Raw genomic sequence first — 26112 nt, 5'->3', positions numbered from 1 at the left:
CATCTTCTCAATGCCACTCCCACCCCAGCCATTAACTCCTTTCTCTACATGTCTATTCCCTTTGATCAGGGGAAAGGCAGAGGAAAAATAGAAGAGAATCCAGATCTTACCTGGTTTAGTTATATCAGTCACTTTGTTCTGCCATACTAGCTCTGTGTACTTCTGCCTCCCTTTCCTGTGTCAGTATGTTACTCACTTTGCAGCCCTGGGCTTGGTACATGATCCGATTTGGGAATCACATATGTCTCAGTCTACTTCCATCCCATGAAGATTAAAACTGATGAACTAATAATCTATAACATCTATCAGACAAATACTAAGGGAGAAAAGCTTCTCATACCCCAAATATCTTTCTTTGCATTTACCCAGAGATCAGATATGACAGAAATAGTCAAAATCTGCAGATTTAACTTTCATTCCCCACCCTGCATTCATCCTTAAGCTAATTCTTCCTTGGGGTCCTTTCCTCAACCTTGCCTGGTCTTTCTTACCTCAAGGACCCAAGCAGACAGCCTCACCTGGAGACTGGTGTGGTGGATGGTGAAACTGGGAGAGTAATGTGTTGCCTTGTGGGTGTTGAGGGCACATCAACAAGGTCAGGCATAGCAGGTGATGTACCCACTGTCTGGGTGCGCACCAGCTCTGGGTCCAATACAAAGAGTTCATCCTGGGAGATCTCAGTCACATAATTAAGATGTTCCTGAAATGATATGAGACAATTATTTCAAGGACAAAATTTCTTTATATTAAAACTGCAGCCCTCCATTTCCAGATTGGTGAAGGATACACTAAATGGTTACTAAATTAGGCAAAGTTTGAACCTGCACAGTCAGAAAGATGCTATGTGGACTGCAACAGAAACTTCCGTCACTTGAACAAAACCCTAAGAAAACTTGGTTTTTCCTTTTAAGAAAGCAACATCTCAATTCCAGTGGTGGTAACAATGGAAGACTGGAGGTATGAGGATCCTCTATAAATTTAGAAAGAAAACAAAAAGAGGAAATCTGATTGCAGATTCTAAATAGAGGATTATGCTACTTTTCAGTTTTAACCCTTCTCCTTACATGACATCTTGTATATTACACTCTCAGGAGAATCATTCCCAGGAGAAAGAAAGCAAGCAGGCTATTAGAAATTCTACATTAAAGTCCCAAAAAGTAATAATGTAGGATTATGTATCTGTTCCCTTATTTTTTTTTCATATTGCACAATTTGAACTCTGTTCTTTTTTAAACAGACTGAACTCCAGATGTCTTGTTTACAATTGTAAGCAGCTTGAATCACTGAACTATTACAAATTCAGTATACTACTGCTACAAAAAATTATTTGATTTCACTGGAGACAATGATTACTTTTACTGTAGGCCTAAAATGTATGCATGTAAACTTCCCAGTTTCCATGGCATTTTCCTCTAGACCCACAGTGACAAGTTGTACTAAATATTTCTTCCACCCATATGAATCAAGTATAATAAAAGGAAAAGGATTATCAAAAATATCTAAGAGCTTTTGACTGCAGGAAACAAATAGACCTGACCTCAGGACTGAATCCGTTTGTTCAATAAATGTAATCAAAGGGCTTGAGACATTTTAAAGGAAATGAAAACCAAGATGGTGGCAGTATGCCACAGGGAACATACAAACAACCACAGACTATGCAAAAGAAATTGGATCTCACCTGGGCACGGTCTATTCGATAAAAACGATCTGCTGTTGTTGCTGCAAGAGAAAGACAACAGAGCACTTAGTATTTATACAGTGCCTCAGAATTCAAAACACCTCACATACATTATTTCAGTAATCCTTACGACCCTGTGACAAAGGCCTCCATCTTCCACATATTGTAAAGGCAGGATCGAGGCAGAGAATGTAGAGGCAGGCCCAGAGATATCTAGGAATACAGTTGAAGGAAGATTTCAAGTACAGACTTTCCTAGGTTCAGAGCACCGTATTGTAGACAACTACAGAAAGATCTGTGTCATTAGAGCCAAATATAGAGGAAGCCACCATGCAATGGAAGTGACATCTACTTTGTGACTACACATCCAAGTGTAAGAGATGCATGACAACAACAAAAGATTCTAAAGTGGCATAGATGACTATTGCAATCTAAATAGAGCTTAGGAAAATTCCTTTTTTGAATACAACTCCCAGAATTCCCCAGTAATCATGGGCAATGGGTTCTTGTAATCCAAAAAAGTATTTTTTCTAAGCTCTGCACCTGAACTCAGTTATGATGCTGTTGGTGTCACCCTCAGATGTACAAATTGCCACTTTATTAGTTGGTTCTCCATGCCAACCCCACCCAACCATATACAAAACAAAACCTGAAACATCTTACATGACAAAATTCAGTGCTCATACATAATCCAAAGAGAAGCTATGGGTCTTTTCAAATTTGTCCCCAGGAAAAAAGCCATGCTGGCTCTAGGGAGGGGGAGAAGCTGATAGCAAAAGAAAAACAGTTATCACAAGTGATGCCACAGGCTTCAGTGAACAGTGGTAGTCAAATTTTCTGGGGAGCATTATAAACATTTTATTGCTGCTAGTATTACTACTAGTGGCATCTGTTATAAAGTGTTCAAAGATTTTAATAAAGCCCTGCCTTTAGTCTTATAATCTCAATGTCAAAGTGTAGAAAGTCAAATACATATTGGTAGAAACATGAAACTCCAGTGCACCCACAAATACACAGCCTTACCAAATGCCCTGAAGTGGTTCTACCTCTTGCCTAACATGCAGAAGAGCAAGCAGCAATGGAGGGGCTGGCCAGGAATGGAGGTCCATGCCACAGCCAATTCTAGACCCTCCAATTCCTTTTATCCGTGGTACCTATACTGCAAGTTGGCTAACCATGACTTAACACATGCAATCTTCATACAAAGTGCATTCCAAAAAACCCTGGCAAGAGCAGTGAACACAATAGCTAGGAAGGAGGCAATCTTCCCAAATGCAGCTGATTTACTTTTAGAACAGAAAATGCTACCTTGAGAGAGAGTAACAAATGAATACTGAGCTATAAACTGTTCATCTGGCAAGGCATCCTTTCAAAGAGCTCAAAGGTTAGGTATCAAGTAAACCAAACAAAGTATATTTATAAAGAGAAGCCAGCAGGTAGGCAGGCAGGCAGGCATACAAGTGAGAACAAACAATAAAAAGAAAGGCAAACAACAAATGGAAAGACCAGGGTTGTCTACTCTCACAGCATTTCTTTGTGACATCAGAAATGCAGACTTATTTGTTGGGGATGCTGTAGCAGAGAAGATCTTTCCAAAGCTACTTTGCAGCTGTTCTGAGGCTTCCTGTTCATCTGGGTGATCTGCTTGCAGAATTGTAGGTGTATGAACTTTGCAATGCAATAATCCAGGGTTTGAAAGCTACCATGACAGTGTTCCACACTGTTACAATAGAAGCCACTTAATATAACTGATATGGATTTGGTAAATAAGTAAGGTTGCCACCAGTACTGGCAAAATATATTTTCTAGGTAATAATGGCAAAACTACTTTTGAGTATTCTTTGCCTGAAAACCTACTGGTGACCTTGAGCAAGTCATACTCTTAGCCTCAGAGGATGGCAATGGCAAACCCCTAAAGAAACACGCCAAGAAAAAACCATGATAGGGTTGTGTTAGGGTAGCCATAAGTCCCAAACAACTTGAAGGCACACAAAAACAACAGTCCTCAGAAACCATCAATCAGAGATTTTACAAACAACAACAAATTTATTTATAGCCCACCTCTCCTACAGGATCGAGGCGGGTTACAATCACAAATAAGACAACCCACAAATATAAAACAGCAGTATAAAGACTGTACATGTTTGGTGGGCCTAGCATACAAAGTATTTCTTGGAAGGAAAAACAAGCTAGAGGTGAGGAGGAATTAAATAAATTATCACTGAAGAAGCCAATACTGATTTTGTATCCCACACTGCAAAACTTTATTGTATGTCCTGCTTGTACATTAACCATCTATTGCTTCTGGATGAATAGGGAGGGGAGTAAAAACACTTTCCTGAGCACTTTCCATTGAATCCCATTCACACTTGTTAAAAAGTTTGTACCAGGTAACCCTTAAAACTCTTGCTATACCCATAAGCTGCTAAACTCAGATTCAGGACATATGAACATTTCCTAGACTCTAGATCTGCATGTGAAGCAGGTGGGAGTCACATATCTAAACAGACTGTTGAAAAGTGTATTCCAAAGTCACCTCTCTATATTCATGTGAAGATAAATAAGATTTCCACTTTGGTTTCAAAATGTTTTTGACAGATACTAAAGGCAAGCAGCACCCAAACTGCTTTCTACAAGCATTTCCATTGTCAACCAGTGGAGCCTATAATCTTTTCCAAGAGGAATGCCAATCTAGAGACATCTGGGTTTCAGTAGCTCTTAGCAGCACTGCATTCCCTTCACAGAAATCACAGACACCCCATAACAAAATGGAGAGAATTCACTAGGCTTTGCAACTGAAACTTCCAAAAAGTGCTACTGATACAGCAGGAAATAACTGCTCTCAGTCTGTTGTAGTATTTATTAATTAAAGAGGCTTTTAGGGAAACTCCCCAGTGGCAGCATGCAACAAAATTTAAAAGCACAAAACAAGAATAAAAAATCTGTATGTATGTGCATATTTCTGAATCACATGGGATTATCTGTACACAATCACAAGTATTCCTATGCCTAATTATGGTTTCATGAAGGAAACCTACACACAGAATGGGTGTACTTGCATGTCAGTGTGCCCGTGGGGATAACCTTGTGCTACTATCCAACTGGAACAGTCTAAGGGTGCTCTGACTCCCCACTGTTTTAGAAGACTCCAGCTTGAAGTCACCCCAGGCTATGGCAGATGGAGTATGAAAACAATACCAGCCATGGTGGTGGCCATCCTCTTCCTGAGAGAGCTTCTCTGTGATCTGAGGAATCATGCTAAGTCACCTGTTGCTTTGGTTCTCTGTCTAACGATGATGGATGGCACTCTCCTACTTTACAGAAAAGCACTCTTAGGGTACATGAAAGGTTTTGAGTTGCATAACTTTATAGAGGCAAATATAATAAAGCTGTACCCATCAAGACAAAGCCATTCACACTTTCATTGCATACACAGAGACTGTGTGATTATGACCGAAATGTTACTGATGTCATAAATTGGGTGTGGGGTAAAGGACTAGGGCTCATGTTCAAGGATCTTTTTTGCATTATGGGGGCTTTTGTTATCAACTTTGATTTCCACAAGGCTAAGGGTAAATCTGAGGTTGCTATGGCTGGGTCCTATAAAGACTGGGGAATTTTCCTTGGGAATAGAGTAGAATAGAGCAGAAATCGTGGGAGGGGGGAGGGGTGTCCATGACACAGGCCAGAGCAGATTAGAGGACTGAAAGAGCCTCGTTTATCCTGTCCTGGGGAGAGATTTACAGCCACAGAACTGTTGATGAAGGCCAGTAATTCAACCATTTTAATGAGGCTGTGTTGCCCTTGAATGCCACTCCAGCCTTTGCCATTGACACATTTTCCTCAATTTGGAACATGCTGCTGGGAAACTGGCAAAAAAGAAGAAAATAATCTGCAACAGCCATATCTGGGAACACTCTTCTCATATGTGGGCAATGAGGAGATTGCCTCCACTCAGTGGGATCCCATAACCAAACATTCACCCTTTCTCTGTATTGATAATTTCACATCCTTTGGATCAGAGATCACAGATAATGATGTGCATTTGGAAGAGTGATTTCCTCTTATTCTGGAGCCTCAGGGATGAGATGAAGTGAAAGTTAACAGTTTAGTAGTTGACAGTGATGCAGTGTCAGCACCACACAATTTCTAGAGAACTGGGCTGAAAGGAGGAAGGACAGTCTTCTTTTAAAAAAGCAGTTGGGGACAGGAGACTGATGGAGACTCGTGTCTGTGAAAAGAGCTGCCTAGAAGAAGTAGGCAGAACACTCTCTGGACCAGTGGTTCTTAAAGTGGGGGGCAAGACCCCTGGGCAGGGCCAAGAGTTGTTTAAGAGACTTATAGGCCCTGATTCCCCTCTTCTCTTCCCAAACCTATTCTGTCCTGGAGTGGAAGAGAAAAGGCAAGGAGGGTGCTTCCAGCCTCTCCCTGAGAGAGAAGGAGGAGAGTTATTTCCCTTAAAACATTAAAACATGAATACATGTGAATGTATTCAAAAATACACACACTAAAGAAAATAGTTGTATTCATGCACTACATCATGCGGGGGAGGGGGGCATCCACATGTAGATGTAAAGGGGGTCAGAAGGATAAAATGTTTGAGAATTACTGCTCCAGACCATATGAAAAGTAGAGACAGCCATCTTGTCAGTACAAAAAATTTCCTAATTTCATGTTGTGGTAGTATCTTTATCAACTAATCAAGTCAGGTTTTTTGGTGTCTTCTTTGATTAATAAAAGTATTGCCATAATACAGATTTTGGAATTCTCCAGCATCTTAAGTACTGTAGAGGTTTGAGGTAAAATCACTCCCTACCACAACTAACTTAATCCCTGGCTTGATTTTGGCCTATTTACTTTAATTTTCTGCTCTCTTTGGGAGTCCTTTCACCACCACCACACCATAGAATCATATTGCTACGATTCTACTTTTACTGTCATGGTTTCAACCTATGGAATCCGGGGATTTGCTGTCTAGGGAGAGACAACTGGAAATCATCAGCCACCAAACTACAAACCCCAGGATTCCAGAGGATCCACCCAGGACAGCTAAAGTGGAATTATAGTGCTAAAACTATGTAATGTGAAAGGGACCCAGGATATTCCTGTGTTACTATTAGAGCCCACTGCAACAGGTGTTCTTCCCATCTATTAAGCCTCAAAGGTCTTCTTGTTGAGACTTGCAGTACCCACAGTGGATGGAGGCTTGTTGCTGTATTTGTGGCTCAAGTGCAGCAAACAGGCCCAGTAGGCCATACAAGCTGCTCCCTGTGTGTTTGGGAACTCATTCCAACATTGCTACAGGGGCACAAAAGCCCCTATTGTCCCAGCCTGTGGGAGAGTTTCAGAGTCTTGATCAAACCAAAATTGAGAAACGGCAGGGGGAAAAATGTGCTAGTAAAAGTAAAATGTGTGGCTTGGAAGCCTTTAGGAACACAGCATCAGCCCTTCAGGTGGGGGGCAGAGGAAGGGAAAACAGGGGCTGAGAAAGGGGTTGGAACAAAGCCATGTTTGTAAACAAGCCCCTGCTGCCCTGCAGAGCATTTGGGAAGTTTTTGCAAAAACACAGCTGGTTGGATCACAGGCCCAGCAAGGGAAAAGTCCAAAACAAAACCAGTCACTCTTCCTTCTCCTTGTCTCATTACGCTGCCAGGGCCAAAGTGGTAATTGAATTTGATGTACAAAGGTAATACTGAATGTAAGCATATTCACTGATCCCAGGAACTGAGGCTGGATCAGACGGTTTTTCCTCACACCTTTTCCTACATCGCCATCTGCTGAATAATAGCAGGATTTTTAAGGCTGAACGAGGATTCAGTCCAGAACAGAGAAATGGCAAGACATGGCACAGACCTTTATGTCAGGGATGATGGGAGTTGTAAATCTCTTCACCTCTGGCTCGAACTCACCACCTTGTTACGCACCGGCGCTGACCAGTTTTGGCCAGTGGTTAAAGCTTTGCTCTAAAGCAGCAGAGTTACAGAGAATAGGCTGAAGACCCTGACAAACTCTCCAAGCCTTCTCACTCTTGCTTCCACAGAAGTCTTCACACTTCTTCAGGATCCTGCTGGCTCTTGTATCTTCACCCAAGACACCAGACAACTCAGTAGTCTTATATAAAAGATCTACTTTATTCTACTATATACAGCTCCAAAACTATCCAATACAACTCCTCACTACTACCCACTACTACCCACAAAATACATTGGGATTCATAGCCATTATTATAGTCATTGCAAAATACCACCCACTGTTGTCTGTTTCCACCCAGTGGGCGTGTACATCCACTCTCATTGGTTTTCTTGGTTCAATCCACAATTAATGATTTCATCATCTCAGCCTTGACCACTTAACAATTCTCAGGTGTGTTCAATTATCCACTTTACATTTCTGTCCTTGGCATTTAGGACTTGTTAATTCCATTACCTTATACACCTGTGTGGCTCCTAATTGCTTCTGCCGAGTCACCCTGACTCTCACATACATGTTTTATTTCATTCACTGTATGTCCCATGCTGCTTTTTCCTTAACACTTTATTAACTCAAATATATACTGTTCACAGGCCAAGTATCCCCTTCCAGACCAATTATTAGTGTTCAGTGTCAATTATGAATGACATACAAACAGTGAAATTAAGAGATAATTTGAAAGCCTTTTTAACAATGCATGTTTTATGCAAAAGAAAAAATAAACCAGATGAAGCAGCCAGACTATTTCAACTAAAATTTTACTGGTGGGTTTTTTTGGGGGAGGGGATTTTCTTCTTCCAATAGCACCATGAGCTACACCCCCATCAAGGTATGTCAAAATATATTGTTTGCCTTCTGTTTCTCTTTGAAAATGGCTACCAGAAATGACATTACACCACTACCTATTGCCATTTTGAAAGAGAACAGAGAGGAAAGAAAGTATTTGAGAGGGGATATGAAGTTCTGGGGGGATTTGGGTATGATTTTGGGGTATTTCTACCTGAGAGTCACACTTTAAAAATATATTGTGAGTTCAAGGGGTTTGGGGGGACTTGGGAAGAGGCTTCAAAAGTGGGTTCAGAGGTTACATGTGACCAGCAGACTGCACCTTCTTCACCCCTACTTTAGCTGTACTTCCAACATAAGGCACTTCAATGATATAAGGAGCCTATTTTATAACCAACTGAAATTCAAATAGGCCAAATAGAAGCAAGCCTACTTGAGGCATAGGTACTGAGCACAACAGCTGGATGAGGTCTGTCCCTCCCATTGATCAGCCACAGTTGGGATGGTCCTGTAAGCTCAGTGGCTGTACTAGCTGAAAGATTGTGGAAGCTAAAGTCCAAAAATGTAAAATTTCTAATCTCTAAAAGCTAGTGTATATTTATACAACCACAATACATGCACATCTATATACAAAAATGTACTCACAGTCCAAGAAACACCACTTGGGGGACAGCTTCTGGCATGATAGTGTCTTTGGCTTGGCTCCATCCCCTTCCTGCATCAAAATAAGTAAAAAAGAATCAAGCCTATAAAATCCTTTTCAATGGACAACTCATTTGCAAAAAATATCTTCTGGTTTGTTCCTGTACAAGTAGCTCAGCTGCAGTTAATATATGAATGTTGACAGAAATAGGCAGGCACAGAGCTATACCACATGGATAACACTCAAAACAGATGTACCGAATGTTACTGGACAGATACTGATGCAAGCTTATCATGCAAGGCAGAGTCAAGAGAAATGGGGGGAGGATCCTGACAAAAGAGAAAGGCAGAAGATACACACCTGAGGAAATAGGCTCTGAACAGTAGAAGGACATAGAGGGAAATCCTGTGGAAAGGGAGGAGTTTGGTTAGCTGAGTTATGATGCAGCTGCATCTCTCCCATAGGTATCTGCTGCGAGCTCCAAATGCACCCATTGAAAGCTAATAGTCCCAAGTGCAACAAAGGGATTTTAAAGAAGGAACAAGAAACATTGAAATCACATGATAAAAAACCATGCGCTACTGCAGTCCAACCCCCACCCAGTGTACCAGGCTAGGCCAGCCTTCCTAGTCGGATCAATTTAATCATGGTTGTTTCCAATAATTGACCTATGGCTAAAATATACCTTGTGGAATTCAGGGCTCTTCCATTCCGAATACTATTGCTCTGTCCCCTGGCTGATAGTGAAGGAGTGAATCGGAAATGTCATTAAAAGGGAGAAGTGGAAGGCTTAAAAAAACTGTACAACTATCTAATTGCCTTTGTAGTTCAGCTACAGAGCCAGTGTGGGGAAATTCTAGGGTTTCTTCATCCTTGGTTGGGTTCGTCCTTTTTCACTTGCCACACCATACTCCTGGAAGCGCCTCCCTAAACATCTGCAGACTATCTCTTCTCTATCTAGCTTTAAATCCAGATTAAAGACTTTCTTGTTCTGGGAAGCATTCAGTACGCTAGTTTAATAATGTTTATGGTTTAGATTTTACTATATGTATTATCTGTTTTTACAGTTCTGTATTTTAATTGCATAACATGTTTAAATTTGTATAGTTTTATATTTTATTACTTTTAGATTGTATGCCATTGGCAGGTTATATGTTGTTCTGATGATGCCTGTATGCTGTAAAGTGCCATGCAAATTTATGGCACTATATAAATAAACCTTAATAACATTAACAGCAACAACAACAACAACAATTCTAGAGTTTGATAAGATACACTGCTCTCTTGTGGTTCACACCATCTGTTTTCTTCCATGCACACTTCATTCCCAATTGTTGTCACAATTTTTGAAAAAACCAAAATGGCCTCTAGTGTACCTTGAAGTGGTGATTAGCCATTTTATCCTGTTTTTAGTCTCCCCTTATCTGATTTAGATGCACATGATTTGTGCCCCTCATGAGATAATTGTCTCCAAAGCCTCCTTTTCTTTAGAACTGAAGTTGCAGTGGTTTATTGGTTGGTATTATTTTGCTTAATTTATTGTTATTTTAACTAGTTATTGTGGTTTTAAATTAGATATGTTGTTTAATAACTTTTTAAAGGGGGAGGGAAATATATTGTTTTTATGCTGTATGTTATTTTAATGTTGTAAACCGCCCGGATTGGTTCGCCACAGGGCGGTATATAAATAAAATTTATTATTATTTATTATTATTATAATTGGTCACTTTCTGTCTTGCAATAAAGTAGATAAAGGGCAAAAACCTATGGAAGACAACTGAAGCAAAGTGGCCAGCTGTGAACTCTGCAAGCTTTGGGAATCAGAGTTATTGTTAAAAACTAAGTTGTTGTTAAAAACTAAGTTTGGAGAAATCTGGGGATAGGTTTGGGTTTCAAGGGAATCTTTGGGGCTCACAAAAACAGCAGCACATAGGCTGTACTTTGACCATCCCTGTTCTTGAGAGTGGCTCCATCCAAGCATTAATTCTGTGGGGACAGTGGAAGAAGCCAGCAGGTTTCCCAGTGAAAAGGAATTTCATGTATTCTTTATGCATAACAAGGCAGAATCTTTTTAAAAAAACTGGAAGCAGTACAATATAGGATTCTGGATTCTAACAGAATAAGAATCTATGTAAATAAAACAGTAAATACTAAAATATTAAAATTTTCTCCAGATTTGTGGAATGAATCTTTTGTTATATTTGGACTAATTCTTTGGGCATATAAAGCAACGTAGGAATGAATTTGAACTTATTTTCCTTTCCAAAATTCCTTCTGAGATTAAACCTTCAAAAGCAACTTATTGTGGATATCCATACTCCTCTTTTCAACCAGTTTAATTAGTTCCAGCCAGAGTCTTTAAAAAAACACTGTATTTTCCTTTCTTCTAATCTATAGTGCATATATTGTCTGGCTTTCTTACATTTATGTTTCTTTTGTAGTCCCATTTTGAAAAACCATTAGGTTTACAGCTATTCTGTTCTACTTTATTTATGGTTTATCAACTCAAAAGGTTAGACTATTTTCCCCAACAAGGTTCTCTTGCAATGTGCTGAACTGTAGCTCCCATTATCTAAAGCTCCCATTATCTAAATGTTGGCCAATAGTATGGGATTCTGAAGTCCAAAATCTCTTAAAGATCACAGTTTGGGGACCACTGAGCTAAAGGATGCTGGCTGGACATGATGGGCATTATAGCCCAACACATCTGTGGGAACAGATAGAGGGTAATCTGGACACAGAATCTAAACAAAGAGAAATAACTAAACAATTGTTCTGTTTGCTTAGAGTTGGGAGTAGAGAATAGTACTGCTGTTCATTCAGATATTAACATCTCCATGTGTGATGATAGCTATGTAAGCTATATAAGTAAGAGATGAAACATACTGGTGGAAGGGGTGGCTTGAAGCCACCCCTTCCGAACATGGATTGGGGCTGCAGTGAAACATGCTGTGGCCCCATCCACTTTATCCCTGGCCGAAAAAGCCCCATCACAGCTAGAAGCCAGCTTTAAAACGCTCTGCATTGAAGCCACCTATGTGAAAGCGGCCAGGGAAGCTTCAGGACATGTGGCGTATAAACGCCACACTCCAAAGCCATCCAGATGGCGGTACAAAAGGGCAATCTGTTTGAGCCCTAAGAGTGTTTTAGCAATTTGCCAATTTAAGAGCACTGAAGTTGTGCCAAGGCTGCACCCCCTTTTTCTGCTAGAAGTTTTTGTAGTATCTTACCTCCTGAAGCCTCTCAATGTGTGTCCGACACAGTTCTAGGTCACTGTCTCCTGGCACAACAATGATTCCTAAAGGCACAGCTAAAAAAGTGAAATCAGGAAACATCATTTAGCCTGCTAACTAAATTCACAAAAACCCACCCTCCCAAATATTTACTGAGCAGACATTAGGAGGTAATTCATGTATGCAGGCCACATATACAATATAGTGCTGTTAAAGACTGCACCATCTAACAATACACATGAGAAACAGGCTGTTTGAAAGCACTCCCTGGAGAAGCTCTCTGTACATATGGAAATCTAACACACCAGGAATAAAAAGCTAGAGTATACGGCTTTTCCCATAGATGTATTAGTTTCTTATGTACAGTACTGATAAGGCCTCTTTCACACAAGGCACTGCTTCACTGGATACTATCATTTATCAAATCATCAAACAAATTAGGTTAAGCAAATTTGAACAAGCAGAATATGGTAGCAGAAGGTCAAAAGATATCTTGTTTCTAACTGTGTAACACTGCCTTGTTCTAATCAAATGAACATAACTATACATTGATAGCGCCAAGTTCCAGAAGTTCCTTTAGGCTGCTTTACCCTTAAAGGTCTCAACAGTCTGGCTTTAAATGCCAACTACTTACAGGCCTCCTTGAGCTTCTCCTTGTCATAATGAAGTGCCTCATAGTCGTGCATGCCAATTCGGCTTACGCGGATTCTCAACCGTTCTGGAACTGGCTGCTGACTGCAAGTAGGAAGGAAATATTGTGGAATAATTAAGACTGAACCACTGAAAGGGAAATGACACTGTTGTAGGTTGGAAAGAGGGGGAGAAAAACCTATGAACTGAAAGAAAATCTAAAAATGCTCCCTGTTAAAAATAGTGATTAATATTATTAAACTAATATCTTGCTTGTGGACAAGAACCACTCCCACAGAGGGACATGTGCAATTTTTAAGGTGAAATCTAGAAGAAAGTTTCCTTGCTTTGGCATGCATTCTTTAGCAGTGAAGTTAGCATGCTGCAGGCTGCCCTTGAAAAAGCAGAGGGGAAACAGACACAGAGAGGACATCAATATGTCCATTTCACTACTCTGGCTTTCTGGGCTGTTTTCTCAGCACCAGTCTCATTACCATTCTATACTTAAAATGCACACAGGCCAAAGGAAAGAGAGTTATGGTTTCTGGCTGTTTTGAGAATTTTCTTCTATCATGTAACAATGGCATGAAGTCTCACGGACAATACAGTCAACAAAGAGATTCCATAATTGCGTAGAACTGAAGATGGAGGGAAATGTTGTCATTTCTGTACCACAACATGAGATGGAAGCACAACTAATTGATGAGTGGATGTACTCTGGGTAGGAGAAAGGGGGTATCAGAGTTAAAGAAGACACAAATATCTTCCAAACTTTTCCCTTTCAGTATGCCCTGAATGTGTTAAAACATCTTTTCACCCTTCCCAAATCATAGTGTAGGAAGCCATGCATGTTTCAGTCCTCCATGTCTGGGAGTCAGTGAAATGACACCCCATAACAGCAGCGAAGAATATTTTCCCCCTTTTTGGAATCCTCTTTGAGGGCTCAGTTGAATGTTTTTTTTTCATTTATCTGCTTGGCTCCAGGTACCAGATCAATCCATTTTATGAAAGGATTATGAATTCAGGGTGGGAATGGGATGGAGAAGGGAGCAAGTGTTTGTACTTAACAAGACTGAAGTTCTCCATATTTATAGAAGCCCTTATACTATTGGTAGTAATTCACTAGGTGGATCTGCTATAAGCAACAGGAAGCTGACAAGATAGCAGGACAGACACTCTCTTAACTTTTGAGGCAACTGTCATCCCTTACTCCACAGCCTCACCCCTCCCCAACAGTCAGTATCACATAAAACATACTCGTTAAGAAGAGGCATAGAGTTGCGTCTTTTGGTCTTCTGCACCATGTTGGCTTGGTTACGCAGGGAAATGCGGATACAAGAAGCCCCCAGTTTACAAGGCTCTCCATCCACTTGCATAGGGATGGCCTTAGCTGTAGTGAGAAGCACCTCCCGGCACTGGTGCAAGCGCTCTCCGTGGCCACCCACCTGCAGTGCTGCCTGCAAAAGAACGAACTGCATGAATGGGAAGGATCATACACATTCAGCTGGGTATCACAGGTGAGCTCAATCTGGGCAATGAAGCAATTGCACACGTTTGCTAAAAAGATGCAGCCCAGAGGCAGACAGGACACTTACATTCCTGACTTATGTGTCAAAGAAATGCGCTTCCCAAACAGTATGATAGGTGTTGGCAGAGATGAATTAAGTAATGGTATCATATGGCCACAGGGATGGAGCAGCTCATTTAGGGAGCCAAGACTGCCAACCTAATGCACATTTAGCATCTTCCCACATACTATCTCTCAGGATCATGCCCTGCCCCTCCAAAACAAAAACACTCCCTCAAAGGGCAAAATGGCCAATTTGGGATACCCTTCACTCTCTCAGATATGAATGTACAGTTGCCCCTCCATTTTCATGGATTTGAGACCTGCGGTTTTGATTATTCATGGAGGGGCGACCTCCATTAGAGTTAATGGTGCACGTGCCCATGGTCACACACAGGAGCATGTGGCCATTCAAAGCTATGGGGCTTGAATATATGCGAATTTCGAAATTCACGGGGAGGTGGGGGGGGGTTCCTGTTAACAATAGTGAATTTGGAGGAAGGACTGTACTGTGCATATATACAGAGAGGTCATCTCCAATGAAACCATGCTCTGTACACTGTCAAATTGCATTGCAAAACAGATCCTCCGGGAAAAAATAGAACATCTTCACGCTGATATGAAATGTAGGCTTTGGAGTCCTGATATGGATCAGGCCCCTGGCAGTTCTTGCTTACTCCCCATCAAGCCCCTCAGCTGTCCTCCATTTTGATTTTCAAAGATGCCACCTTCTTCCCCAGTAAAAGAAACAAAACACAAAATGATGCATTTTTTCCCCACAAAAGCAGGTGGTCCAGGTATCAGTGGAATCCAGGAGGTGTCTGTAGTTCAAGCTGCATGGAGCCAGTTCGAAATAGAGATTCTAGGAAATAAACCTAGGACTTTATTCTTGAGAAGTATTTATTCTGGACAGACTATGTATAAAGCTCACTAAGGATTTGAACATGTAAATGCAGAAGAGCAATGCACAGATCGCATGCCATATAGCTCTTCCAGGCAAGCTTCAAGTTGCACAACAAATGAAAAGGCTGCCACTGCCATTATCAATGAATTGGGCTTATTGACTGCTCAGTAACGGTTGAGTCTCCCTTATTCAAAATGCTTGGGACCAGAAATGTTTGGGATTTTGGAATTTTTTGGATTTTGGAATATTTGCATAATGAGGTATCTTGGAAATAGGACCCAAGTCTAAACATGAAATTCATTTATGTTTTATATACACCTCATACACATAGCCTGAAGGGAATTTTATACACAATATTTTAATAATTTTGCTTGTGAAACAAAGTTTGTGTACATTGAACCATCAGAAAGCAAAGGACTCGCTACCCATGTGGACAATTTTGGAATGTTTTGGAATTCTGGATAAGGGAGACTCAATCTGTATTTTGTTTATTCAAGTTATATCTGCAAATGCTCCTTTTTTTCCGAGGGAGCTGCTTCTTTGTCAGAGAGCACAAATGGAATTAGTTAAGGAGTCCTGATGGGCAACATAGGTGATTTTTTGCCACCGGATTCACCAGCCATTAGAGATTAGATTGACTTACCAGGGAAGTCATGGTGAAGCCAATGACTTCAAGGCAACCATCATCATGGCGCTGAGGCTCAAAATCATGGTGCTCTCCTGGATTGCCCCAAGGCATGGTGCCTGCACAGTACCTGTGCACAGATAAGACAGGATGGAGATGGAGATGCATAATTAGGGATAAACAGTGCCATGCCTCAAATCTAGGCCAATGCATATAAGAAAAAGGAAAAACGGGGCTTAGAATATTCAGTGGCCCTCTGAGAGAGAATAAGAGCTCACCTTGGAATGTTTAGAAAGACGAGACACTGAGGCTTCAGATCTTGAATCTTAGGAGTCAGGTCTGTTCCATCACACTAATGTAAGTGAGGGGAAAACAGAAAAGACAACTGCAAGTCTGACTGCAAAAGGGATGTAATCCAGACATTCCCTTCTAATGGGAGGAGAGGGGGAGAGAACCAAATTTTGACCTGCTTGTCAAGGCATGGGACCATCCCTGAGGACCCTTCCAATACTGTCTATGGAGACCATCTTTTAACATGTGAGCAAAACAACTTTCACAGCCCAACCAACAGCCTTCTGTCTGTTTGCCCAATGCCCTTAAGGAACCCACTAGCCCCATGATACACACTTACCACCACTTTGATGTGTTTTGCTAAGTCTTTAGAGCTCCCCATGAGGAAATCAGAGAATGCCGTCTGCCAACAGAAGAGAAAGCTAGTTAATTCACAGAAAATGAGCCTGTATTAGTTTAGCTTAGACTTAAGTAGCAGTTGAGAAGACAGATGGATTTCAGGCAATTTCTCAGCTTTCACTAGAGCTGTATTATATGCTGTGGTCTTCATGTCTCAGGTATAACAAACAAAACAACAGGAAAAGGCAGGAGTTTAAACATCAACAACAGTCCAAGGAGCCACCTTACATGAACACACTCCTCCTTACTTCACTGATGTTGCATCATAACAACAAAGGAACATGCAAAGCTACCTTTTACTGAGTTAGGCCAATGGTCTATCCAGCCCAGTATTATCAACAGTGATTGACAGCTGCTCTCCAGAGTTTTAGGCAGGATCACCGGTACTTCCTAGTAATCTCCCATCAAAGCACTAAATAGGCCTGATCCTGCTTAGCACCCATTAGAACAGAATAACAGTGTCCATAAGAAAAGAACAGAGGCCTTTTCACACTACACAGTTATAGTAATATGATTCCACTTTAACTGACATGACAATATCCTATAAAATCCTGAATTTTGCAGTTAAGTAAGGGACTAGAACTCTCTAGATGATAATTATAAATGCTTCTCCATTAGATGTAAATCCCAAGATTCCACAGCGTGGAACCATAGCAATTAAACTGGAAACATAATAATAATAATAATAATAATAATAATAATAATAATAATAATAAATTTTATTTTTATAGCGCTTTTCCAGAAGATCAAAGCAGTGTACACAAAACTCCATAGATCACAAAAGTTGAGACAACCATTACAACCAAGGGAAACTAAATTAAAAGCAAGTTGACACCATTTTCCACAATAAGCCCCAGATTTCCAGATTTTCTTCCTACTTTCACCCACATCCTCTCCTCCCAAAAGTGAAAGTTTTGATGCAGCACCAACTGCATTTGAACTTTTAAAATTCCTTTTCTTGGCAAAATCCTCACTTGTTTACTTCATTTGTAGATTTTCAAGTGAGGAAGAACACACGTTGTCAAGGTGAGACTCACCCACCCAACTACTTTTCTCAGATGGCATCACAATCCCCATCTAGGATTCGACCCTTTTAACTTGCTGCCCCTCACTCCTGCAATCTTCTTCCCCCGTGAGCAAGGGCCATCACTTCTTTAACCAGCTTCAAAATGGAGTTGAAGACCATCCTGTTCAGAGAAGCGTTCCCAGACATTGTGTGATTATCATTTGCTATTTGATGTTCTTTTGTTGCCTGTTTATCGTACCATTTCCTGTATTGCTATGTATTTTATATGTATTATCCTATTATCTCTTAGATTGTACACCATAGGCAGGTTTGCTCTTATATATTTATTGTTTTTATGTACAGCGCTGTGCAAATCTACAGCACTATATAAATAAATAAATAACAACAACAACAACGGGTCTTTTTGATCCCACTGCTACCACCAATTATGTTATGGACACACTCGAACTCAGGACTCTCTTGTGTCATCATCATCATCATCAAGCCTTTATTACAGTCAACAGACCTCCAGGCAAAAAATAAAAAATTAAAAACAGATCAAAACAGTTACAACCAGTTTGACATAGCAATGACATATTGAGCATAAATATGCAAAGTCTGTACAATTAAAAATAATACATTCAGTTAGGAGCATATCTGGCCCTTGTTGTGCAAAACAGATACTGTATGCTATAAAATGAACTAGGTCAAAAGGGGATGTTTACTGTTGATTACTAATACCAGTTATTTATTCTTGCTGTAGTAATTATAGCCCTGCATGTCTTGATTGCTGCAAAACAAAATTTTGCCACCTCTTCTGTAACCTTTTTATCAGTGTCCTTCAATAGATATCTTGTACACCAGCCCTGAGATCTTCCTTGAAATTTATCTAATAAGGGTTTAATTAATCTCAGTCTGTCATCCTTGTAGAAAATACATATGAGAAGGATATGTGATATAGATTCTACAGACCCTTCTCCACAAGGGCACAGATGATCTTTAAATTCAACATGTTGAAAACGGCCTTCCAATACTGCAGATGGAAATACATTAAATCTCGCTTTAGAAAATGCCAAGCGATATTTGGGGATTGTAAGACTTTTCAAGTAGTTTGCGCCACCCTTTATATTAAATTCTAGGCCTGACTCTCTTGTGTGTCTTCTGCACTATAACTCTCTCTTGATGCTAGATCTCTGGGTTACAGATTTTTCCCCAGCTTGGCACCTACTATTCTCTGACAGCCACCCACCCACCCACCCACCCACCCACTATCTAGTGTGTCCCAAACCTAAAAGACTTTTCTCAATGTTGGTAGTGTTTTAAATGTATTTTTGAAATCACTCCAGACAGCTAGCTGCTTGTTGAAACAAAGTGGTAGATTTATTTACAAGTCTGGCTGACTACAGTATTTCTTCTAGTGGATGGTGTTCGCATTGGATACGTTGTTTAAATACTTTATTTGTTACACAGTTTGACCATTCCTTTAGCTTCTCTTTGTAATTGGTTCTTTGTAACTTTATATCCTTTCTGGTAAACTGTGACACTCAAAACCCCTATCCAACTGCCCCTCTCAGCAGTATACTTCACCCACCTTGGTTGTTAAAATCCCTCAGGGTCTAATAAACTTCGAACTAAGAGCTCTGTCCCTATCTGATACCTATATAACTCTCAAACGCTCCTCTCTTCCTATATATACTTGCTCCTGGGAGTGGCCCCAACTTTTTCTTGGCTAAATTCCCATTTGGCTGTTGCCAGCTTCACTCTGATTGGATGTTGCCAACGTTTCAATTTGCCTTTTCTCCACACATGTATTTCTCCCACAGGTATAATACTGAAAATACCATTTGCCTGTGTCCCAAGATGGTATATATGGTCTAATGCAGGAGATGGACAAAGTACCGTCCCCAAGGCTGTGCTTGCACCCCCGTCATCTTAGACCTCTTTGTTTCTGGTGAAAGGGGAGAGTGGATTGCTAGTCCTGGAATATTCCAAGAGCAACAATTCACATGTGAACTAAGTTGCAGGCAGGGCTTCATTGTTTAACATTTTTAAAAGCAAAGATATAACTGTTCTAATCTGGAAAATCAGCATGCAAAGAGATTTTGTGGCACCTTTGAGAATAACTGAAAAAAAGACATTTTGGTAGCATGAGCTTTAATAGACTTTAGCCTACTTACTCAGGAAGTAGGCTCAAGTCTATGAAAGCTCATGCTACCATCTTCTTTCTTGCAATTAGCCTCAAAGGTGCTACAAGAACCCTTTCCATATTTAAAAAACAACAACAGTTTTTCAAAGCAAGAAGTAGACATCCAGCCCTTTCTAATGTCATTCCACACCTTGGGAAATTTTTGGTAGTCTGCACACCTCCCAGAGAGACTCAGGATCCATTTGTTACCCATCTCTGTTCTAGAAATCAACTTACAGTTGAACTGAGAACAGGGCAGTTATTTTTGAATGGTACATGACAGAACATTCCAGTGAACTCACCCCAGCATAGAACATTTTATTCCGAAATCGGCTGTTGAATTTTTCTGGATTTGCCTCTAGAAAAAGAAGTTAGTTATCAGTCACTTGCTGAAAGCAGACCCTACCCCTCTATCCCCAGTCTTGTGGCTGTAGTTCATTTTCAGTATCAGCTTCTCTGCAAGTGCAGGATTGGCATTATGAGGGGGAAAACAGTAATCAGCAAACTTCCTTTTTAGAACTACAGTACATAGCCTACAAACCTACATCTAGCACAACCACTATCCATACCATTGAGGGGCCTTTGGGAACCAAAAAATAGTGTTTTGAAGCTTTGCTCGTAATGGACACCGTAATGCTGACCATCCTTTGCGCCAGTGCATCACAGGGTTTTTGTTGCTTTCAGCATTACCCCCTTTATGCCAAACTATGGCTCACTGTCTTCAGAAACTGAAGGTATGTTTTTCTTTTCTGCAGGATCTTCCCTCTCCTCATCAAATTCTGGTGCTGTGAAAGTACCAGTCACTTCACACTTTTTTTTGCCATTTACCTCGGGATTCATGGAATTCCAGTGTCACATGAGCATCAAAACCAAGGCTGAAATAATTGTTGAAGACATCAAGAGGGAGCTGGAATAGACAAAATATATAAATAAAATGAAGGTAATGTTTCAGGTAGCCTTATAGATACTTGTACATAACTAACCAAAGCAGAGCAGAATTAATTTTCCTCATGAGGTGACAGACTGTAGAAATGACAGCTATATAGTCATTTCCTTGGTCATCTAAGTGTCATGGATTTCATAGGAGGTAGACAGGTGCCTTCTATAAATCTATGGCCAGAGGTGTTAGGCTAGGTTTTGGGAGATCCATATTTAAGCCCACACTCTGCCATGGACACTCTCTGAATGACTTTAGGCTCGTTGTGATTTCCTAGTTTAACTTATGTCACAAGGTTGTATGGAGAATAAAGTGAGGAGGAAAAAGTCATATAAATTTGTTTGAGCTCACTGGAAGAAAGGTGAAATGAAATTTCAAAAATATATAAATAGTTATAGACTCCAAGAATGCATCCACACTGCAGAAATAGTCCAGTTTGACACCACTTTAACTGTCATCATTCAATGCTATGGATTTATGAGAACTGTAGTTTGTTGTGGCACCAGAGCTCTCTCACAGAATGCTAGATGTTCCACAAAACTACAGTTCCCAGAATTCCATAGCAATGAATGATGACAGTTAAAGTGGTGTCAAAAGTTAAAGTAGTGTCAAACTGGATTATATCTGCAGTGTTTATGCAGCCCAAATTATTCCAAGCCTTCATAAAGTATATGACATGGCCAAACTACCAATGTACATGTACATTTAGAAAGTGCTAATGGGGTAAACAAAAAAGCTTCTTCTAATGAAGTGACAATAGCCTGCCATTTTATTTGGAATTCTGGAGAGAATTAAGAAGCTTTTTAGAAAGAGCAAAGATCTATATGCTGTCAGAACCATAGTTAGAACTATATGCTGTTAGAATCCACCGATTTCTTGGTTCACTTTAATATACTACAAAAATGAACCATTTTTTCTCCTTTGTTTCTCATCTTCATTTTCAAAATTTATATTTTCACAGTTACTCATTTGTGTTCTATAATGTATATGGAAATATACATTAAGGTTATTAGCAAGGAAGAAATGTGCAAACCTGTTTGCTTTCTGTTATATCACAGTGAATTTATCATTACATTTCAGCAAACTGTTTCTTACACTTGGTTCATGATATAAGAAACTGCAGAGGAAACCTTTACTTATCTGTTTATTTATTTGATTAATTTATATCCTGCATTTCTCTCAAGATGAGATTCAAGGCAGCTTACAATAATTTTAAAAGATCAAGCTAAAATATTAATTTACAAAAGTTAAAAAAATGAACAATAGTATTAAAATATAATTAAAACAATTAAAAACTACTTAAAACATAATGTCTAAGGAAGATTAAAAAATTACAGCACGACACTTTACACTCACAATTAAAATTCAAAAGGCCTGAATAAAAATGTCTTTACCTGCTGGTGCAAAGAAAGCAGGGAGGGGGCCAACCAGACCTCCTGTGGTTTTGGAACAGTGACAGAGAAGGCTCTCTCCTGAGTCCTTATTAACTGCACCTGTGAAGGTGATAGGACTGGGAGAAAGCCCTTCCCTGCAGATCTTAAAGTTCACATTAGCTTGTGTAAGGAGATGACAAAGGCTGAAGCCTTAGCCTAAATTACCCTACAGTCAATAGCTAGGCTGCAGCATTTTACACCTGATGAATTTTCCAAACAGTTTCCACAGGCAACCTGAGGTAGAGCATGTTACAGCAGTCAAAATGAGATGTAATCAAGGTTTTAACTGTGTAAATGCACAGCCGAAACCTGGGCATCCAAGCGCCGATTTGAGTCCAGGAGTTCAACTGAGTGGCAAACTTGAGATTTCAGGGGGAGTGTGACTCCATCCAGCACAAGTTGAACCCCATTCCTTGATCTGCCTTCTAACTGACCAGGAGTAACTCTGTTTTGTCTGGATTAAGTTTCAGTTTGTTCAACACCATCTACTGCGTTACTGACAGCAGACACAGAAACAGCTTCTTTGGAATTGGATGGAAAGGAGGGAGAGAGCTCTGTCATATCAGTGCATATCATGTTTGGAACTGGCTGTTGATCCAAAAGGGCAGAATACAGTATTAATATTTTAGATGTTAATATGGGTCTTACCTTGTCTGCAGCTGCCTCGTCCTTCTCTTCAGGGTTTGCCTCAAGGTTTGGCTCCACTTGCAGATTCCAGCGATCAAGTTGCACAATGTCTCCCTCTTCTACATGTGACAGGATTTTTGACAAAGGCTCATCTGTGTATCCCTGTTGGTTGAGATGTTCTTAGTTCTCATCTGAGATACTGAGCAGACTGTAAAACTATCCTCTGTTTAACCTTAATTTAGATTTACCTACTATGCTGACCTGCAACACAGTGAACTATCAAGCTAGTCTAGATCAAGGGAAGTAATAGTGCCACTCTATTCTGCTCTAGTCAGGCCCCACCTGGAATATTGTGTCCAGTTCTGGGCACCACAATTTAAAAAGGATGTTGAGAAACTGGAGCAGGTGGAAAAGAGGGCGACTAAAATGGTGAAGGGCCTGGAAACCATGCCCTATCAGGAACGTCTTAGGGAGCTGGGGATGTTTAGCCTGGAGAAGAGAAGTTTCAGATTATTATTATCCCTGTTTAAATATTTGAAAGGATGTCATATTGAGGAGGGAGCAAGCTTGTTTCCTGCTGCTCCAGAGACTAAGACCCGGAACAATGGATGCAAGCTCCAAGAAAAGCAATTCCACCTCATCATTAGGAGGAACTTCCTGACAGTAAGGGCCATTTGACAGTGGAACACACTCCCTCGGAGTGTAGTGGAGTCTCCTTCCTTGGAGGTCTTTAAACAGAGGCTGAATGGCCATCTGTCGGGGATGCTTTGATTGAAAGTTGCTGCATGGCAGGGGTTGGACTGGATGGCCCTTGTGGTCTCTTCCAACTCTATTATTCTATGATTCTAGTATTGACAAAATCTTACCCCACCCCAGTTCAGTGTTCTTGCCAGATCATTTCCTGTTCCCAGAGGAAGAATGGCCACAGGAGGTGGAGGATTCAGACGTAACTGGTCCAAAATAGAGAGGATCCATCCCACCTATTAAACCAGGAAAGACATAAGAGTTTTAGACAGAAATTCTGCTCTTACTTTGCTTCAGTCACTCCGTGTATTCCTTACAAATACCAACACAGTGCAGCTCTAAAAAAAACTGATTAAAAAGGAAGAAGTAACCAGTTTGGGAATACCACATGAATATCTAGGTCCAAATTAATTTTGTTTGGAAGTGAATTGACAAAACTAAGCAAATATATTTCTATGAAGTATGAGAACTGGTGGCAAAACTACTCACCACTTAAATATGAATGATGCACTGTAGAATGGATACAGAATGACAGTGAAAAATGAGCTACAGATCATGACTAAGTCCCACTAGTTCTTTAGTAAATCATTAACCACAAATAATGTTCACAGAAACCACTGTCTTGCAGCTCAAAATGAAAATACTGGCTAGTGTGAAAAAGGTAAATTTCATGTCAGGGATCTTTTGGAGAAGGCTCAAAAAGTAAAACAACTAATATCATAATGCTTTTATACAATTCTACAGGGGTATGACCACACTTTGAATACTGTGTAAAAGTTCCAACCACTACGCTTCAAGGAAAATGTCTTCCAAAATGATCAAGTGGTTGGAGCAACTCCCTCCTGAAGGAAGACTGCAACATTAAAAGGGGAAGGGTTGGGCTGGGAGTTGCTTTAGAGACACTTAAGAGTGAAGGTATGAAGAATATAAAATCATGTAAGATGTGAAGTAAGTACATATAGTTTTTTCTCTCTCTCTTTCATTGTATTACAATGAGGATTAGATGGTACATAGTTAAAGTATTTGTTACCACAAGAGGGAATGATAAAACTGGATGGCTATAAAATGGATTAAACAAATTCATGGAGAATCATATCATCACTAGCTACTTGTCATTATAGCCATACGTACCGTGAATTGTGGTGGACTACAGTACTGGATACAGTACTCTAAATATTATAACGTAGGGAACATGAGATGGAAAGTGTAATTGCATACATGTCTTGCTATGAATGTCCCATAAGTATGTGGTTGGTCACTGTGGGAATGGAATGCTAAACTAGATAGTGCTTCAGCATGGTCCTTGAGGACTCTCTTATTTAGTTGAAGAGAGAACACATTGTGACTTCAGAATGTAGTCTTTCATAATTAAGGTGGATTATATAACCTGATGGACTCATTATGAGTCAAAGCAATGATGCACTCTGTCCCTCAAAAGAACAGACATCTGTTGCTAAAGTCTGCTGCTAATGCTTAGCTCCATCCCTTTACAGCTCACAACAGATCAACTGCCATTTACCGTGCCATCTCCCCCACATGCCAGAATCCGTAGGTTGTGTACTTTGCGATACATCTCCAACCTGCATAAAACCCAAAGAGTAACAGTAAAGAGGGGGAAAGTGGAATGAAAACTATGAATCACAACCATGCACACTGGGCAATAACCAGGCTTCTTTCATTTCCATAGAAATGTTTGGAAAAACAAATGGCCAACAAAGTGAATGTGAGGTCAACAAGATGAATCAGAACCTAGGAGGGCACATTTGTCTTCAGAACAATTCCTGAAACTGGCACAACAATCCATGTCTTCATTTTGTTGCAGAAAGTTTTTGCTGTTGTTGTGTGTCTTCAAGTCGCTTCTGAATTATGGCCATAAATCACATCAAAATATTTTCTTGGCAAGATTTATTCAGCAGGGTTTCCCTTTGCCTCCCTCTGATGGAAGGAGTGATATGCCCAAATTACAAGGACTGTGCTTCAGATTATGTTACAAATATCTCTGGGCAAATACTCTGGAATTTTGATGTGACACTACTAGATCCTATTTCCTTCAAAAAGCAGAAGTGAGCCTGATAAAAATATGGAACTGAAGCAGTATATTTTAGTGCAGTATTTGGTGACCAGGGCTCATAGAGGAAGTCTCTTACTCATAGGGTAACCATTAGTTAAATCTGACTTGATGGCAAATGACAACAAGCAACAAAACTTAGACTCCATCAGAAAGCTAGTGTTATGATATTACTGTATGCTGAGTCTGGCTAAACCTGTACATTATACAAAGCTTGCTGGTCCAACAGCATTTGGAGGGCTACAGATTTTCCCACCCCTCATATATTGGGTCTTCAGTGACACACCATCCAGATCCTTTTAGCTTCAAAAACTGCACAGCATCAGATAGTTTCAGGCCATTCACTATTGTGAATGCAGAGTGCCATGTAACAACTAAATATAGTC

At 40.2% G+C, this 26112-nt stretch overlaps 1 protein-coding gene across 4 annotated transcripts in view; it reads right to left on the bottom strand.

The window, feature by feature from the left end:
- LOC149314640 (diacylglycerol kinase zeta-like) overlaps positions 1 to 26112 on the bottom strand; it is a 134146-nt gene that overhangs the window by 16712 nt on the left and 91322 nt on the right. For 3 of the 4 annotated variants that reach the window (XM_089521533.1, XM_089521534.1, XM_089521531.1), the window contains 15 exons: positions 25178 to 25238; positions 23781 to 23894; positions 22936 to 23076; positions 20746 to 20824; positions 20220 to 20275; positions 16668 to 16730; positions 16315 to 16388; positions 16055 to 16166; positions 14198 to 14397; positions 12945 to 13045; positions 12308 to 12387; positions 9438 to 9482; positions 9080 to 9149; positions 1679 to 1719; positions 519 to 700 (listed from right to left, as the gene is read on the bottom strand). In XM_089521533.1, coding sequence (XP_089377659.1) covers positions 519 to 700; positions 1679 to 1719; positions 9080 to 9149; positions 9438 to 9482; positions 12308 to 12387; positions 12945 to 13045; positions 14198 to 14397; positions 16055 to 16166; positions 16315 to 16388; positions 16668 to 16730; positions 20220 to 20275; positions 20746 to 20824; positions 22936 to 23076; positions 23781 to 23894; positions 25178 to 25238 — 1419 coding nt within the window. The remainder of the gene's footprint in view (positions 1 to 518; positions 701 to 1678; positions 1720 to 9079; positions 9150 to 9437; positions 9483 to 12307; positions 12388 to 12944; positions 13046 to 14197; positions 14398 to 16054; positions 16167 to 16314; positions 16389 to 16667; positions 16731 to 20219; positions 20276 to 20745; positions 20825 to 22935; positions 23077 to 23780; positions 23895 to 25177; positions 25239 to 26112) is intronic. The other variant, XM_089521532.1, reaches the window with a different exon arrangement.

The sequence above is a fragment of the Sceloporus occidentalis genome, unplaced genomic scaffold (genome assembly GCF_023333645.1).
Source record: "Sceloporus occidentalis isolate IW3139 unplaced genomic scaffold, rSceOcc1.0.p SCAF_4, whole genome shotgun sequence".
Classification (NCBI taxonomy): domain Eukaryota; kingdom Metazoa; phylum Chordata; class Lepidosauria; order Squamata; family Phrynosomatidae; genus Sceloporus; species Sceloporus occidentalis.
This window is presented reverse-complemented; position numbering and strand designations above follow the sequence as displayed.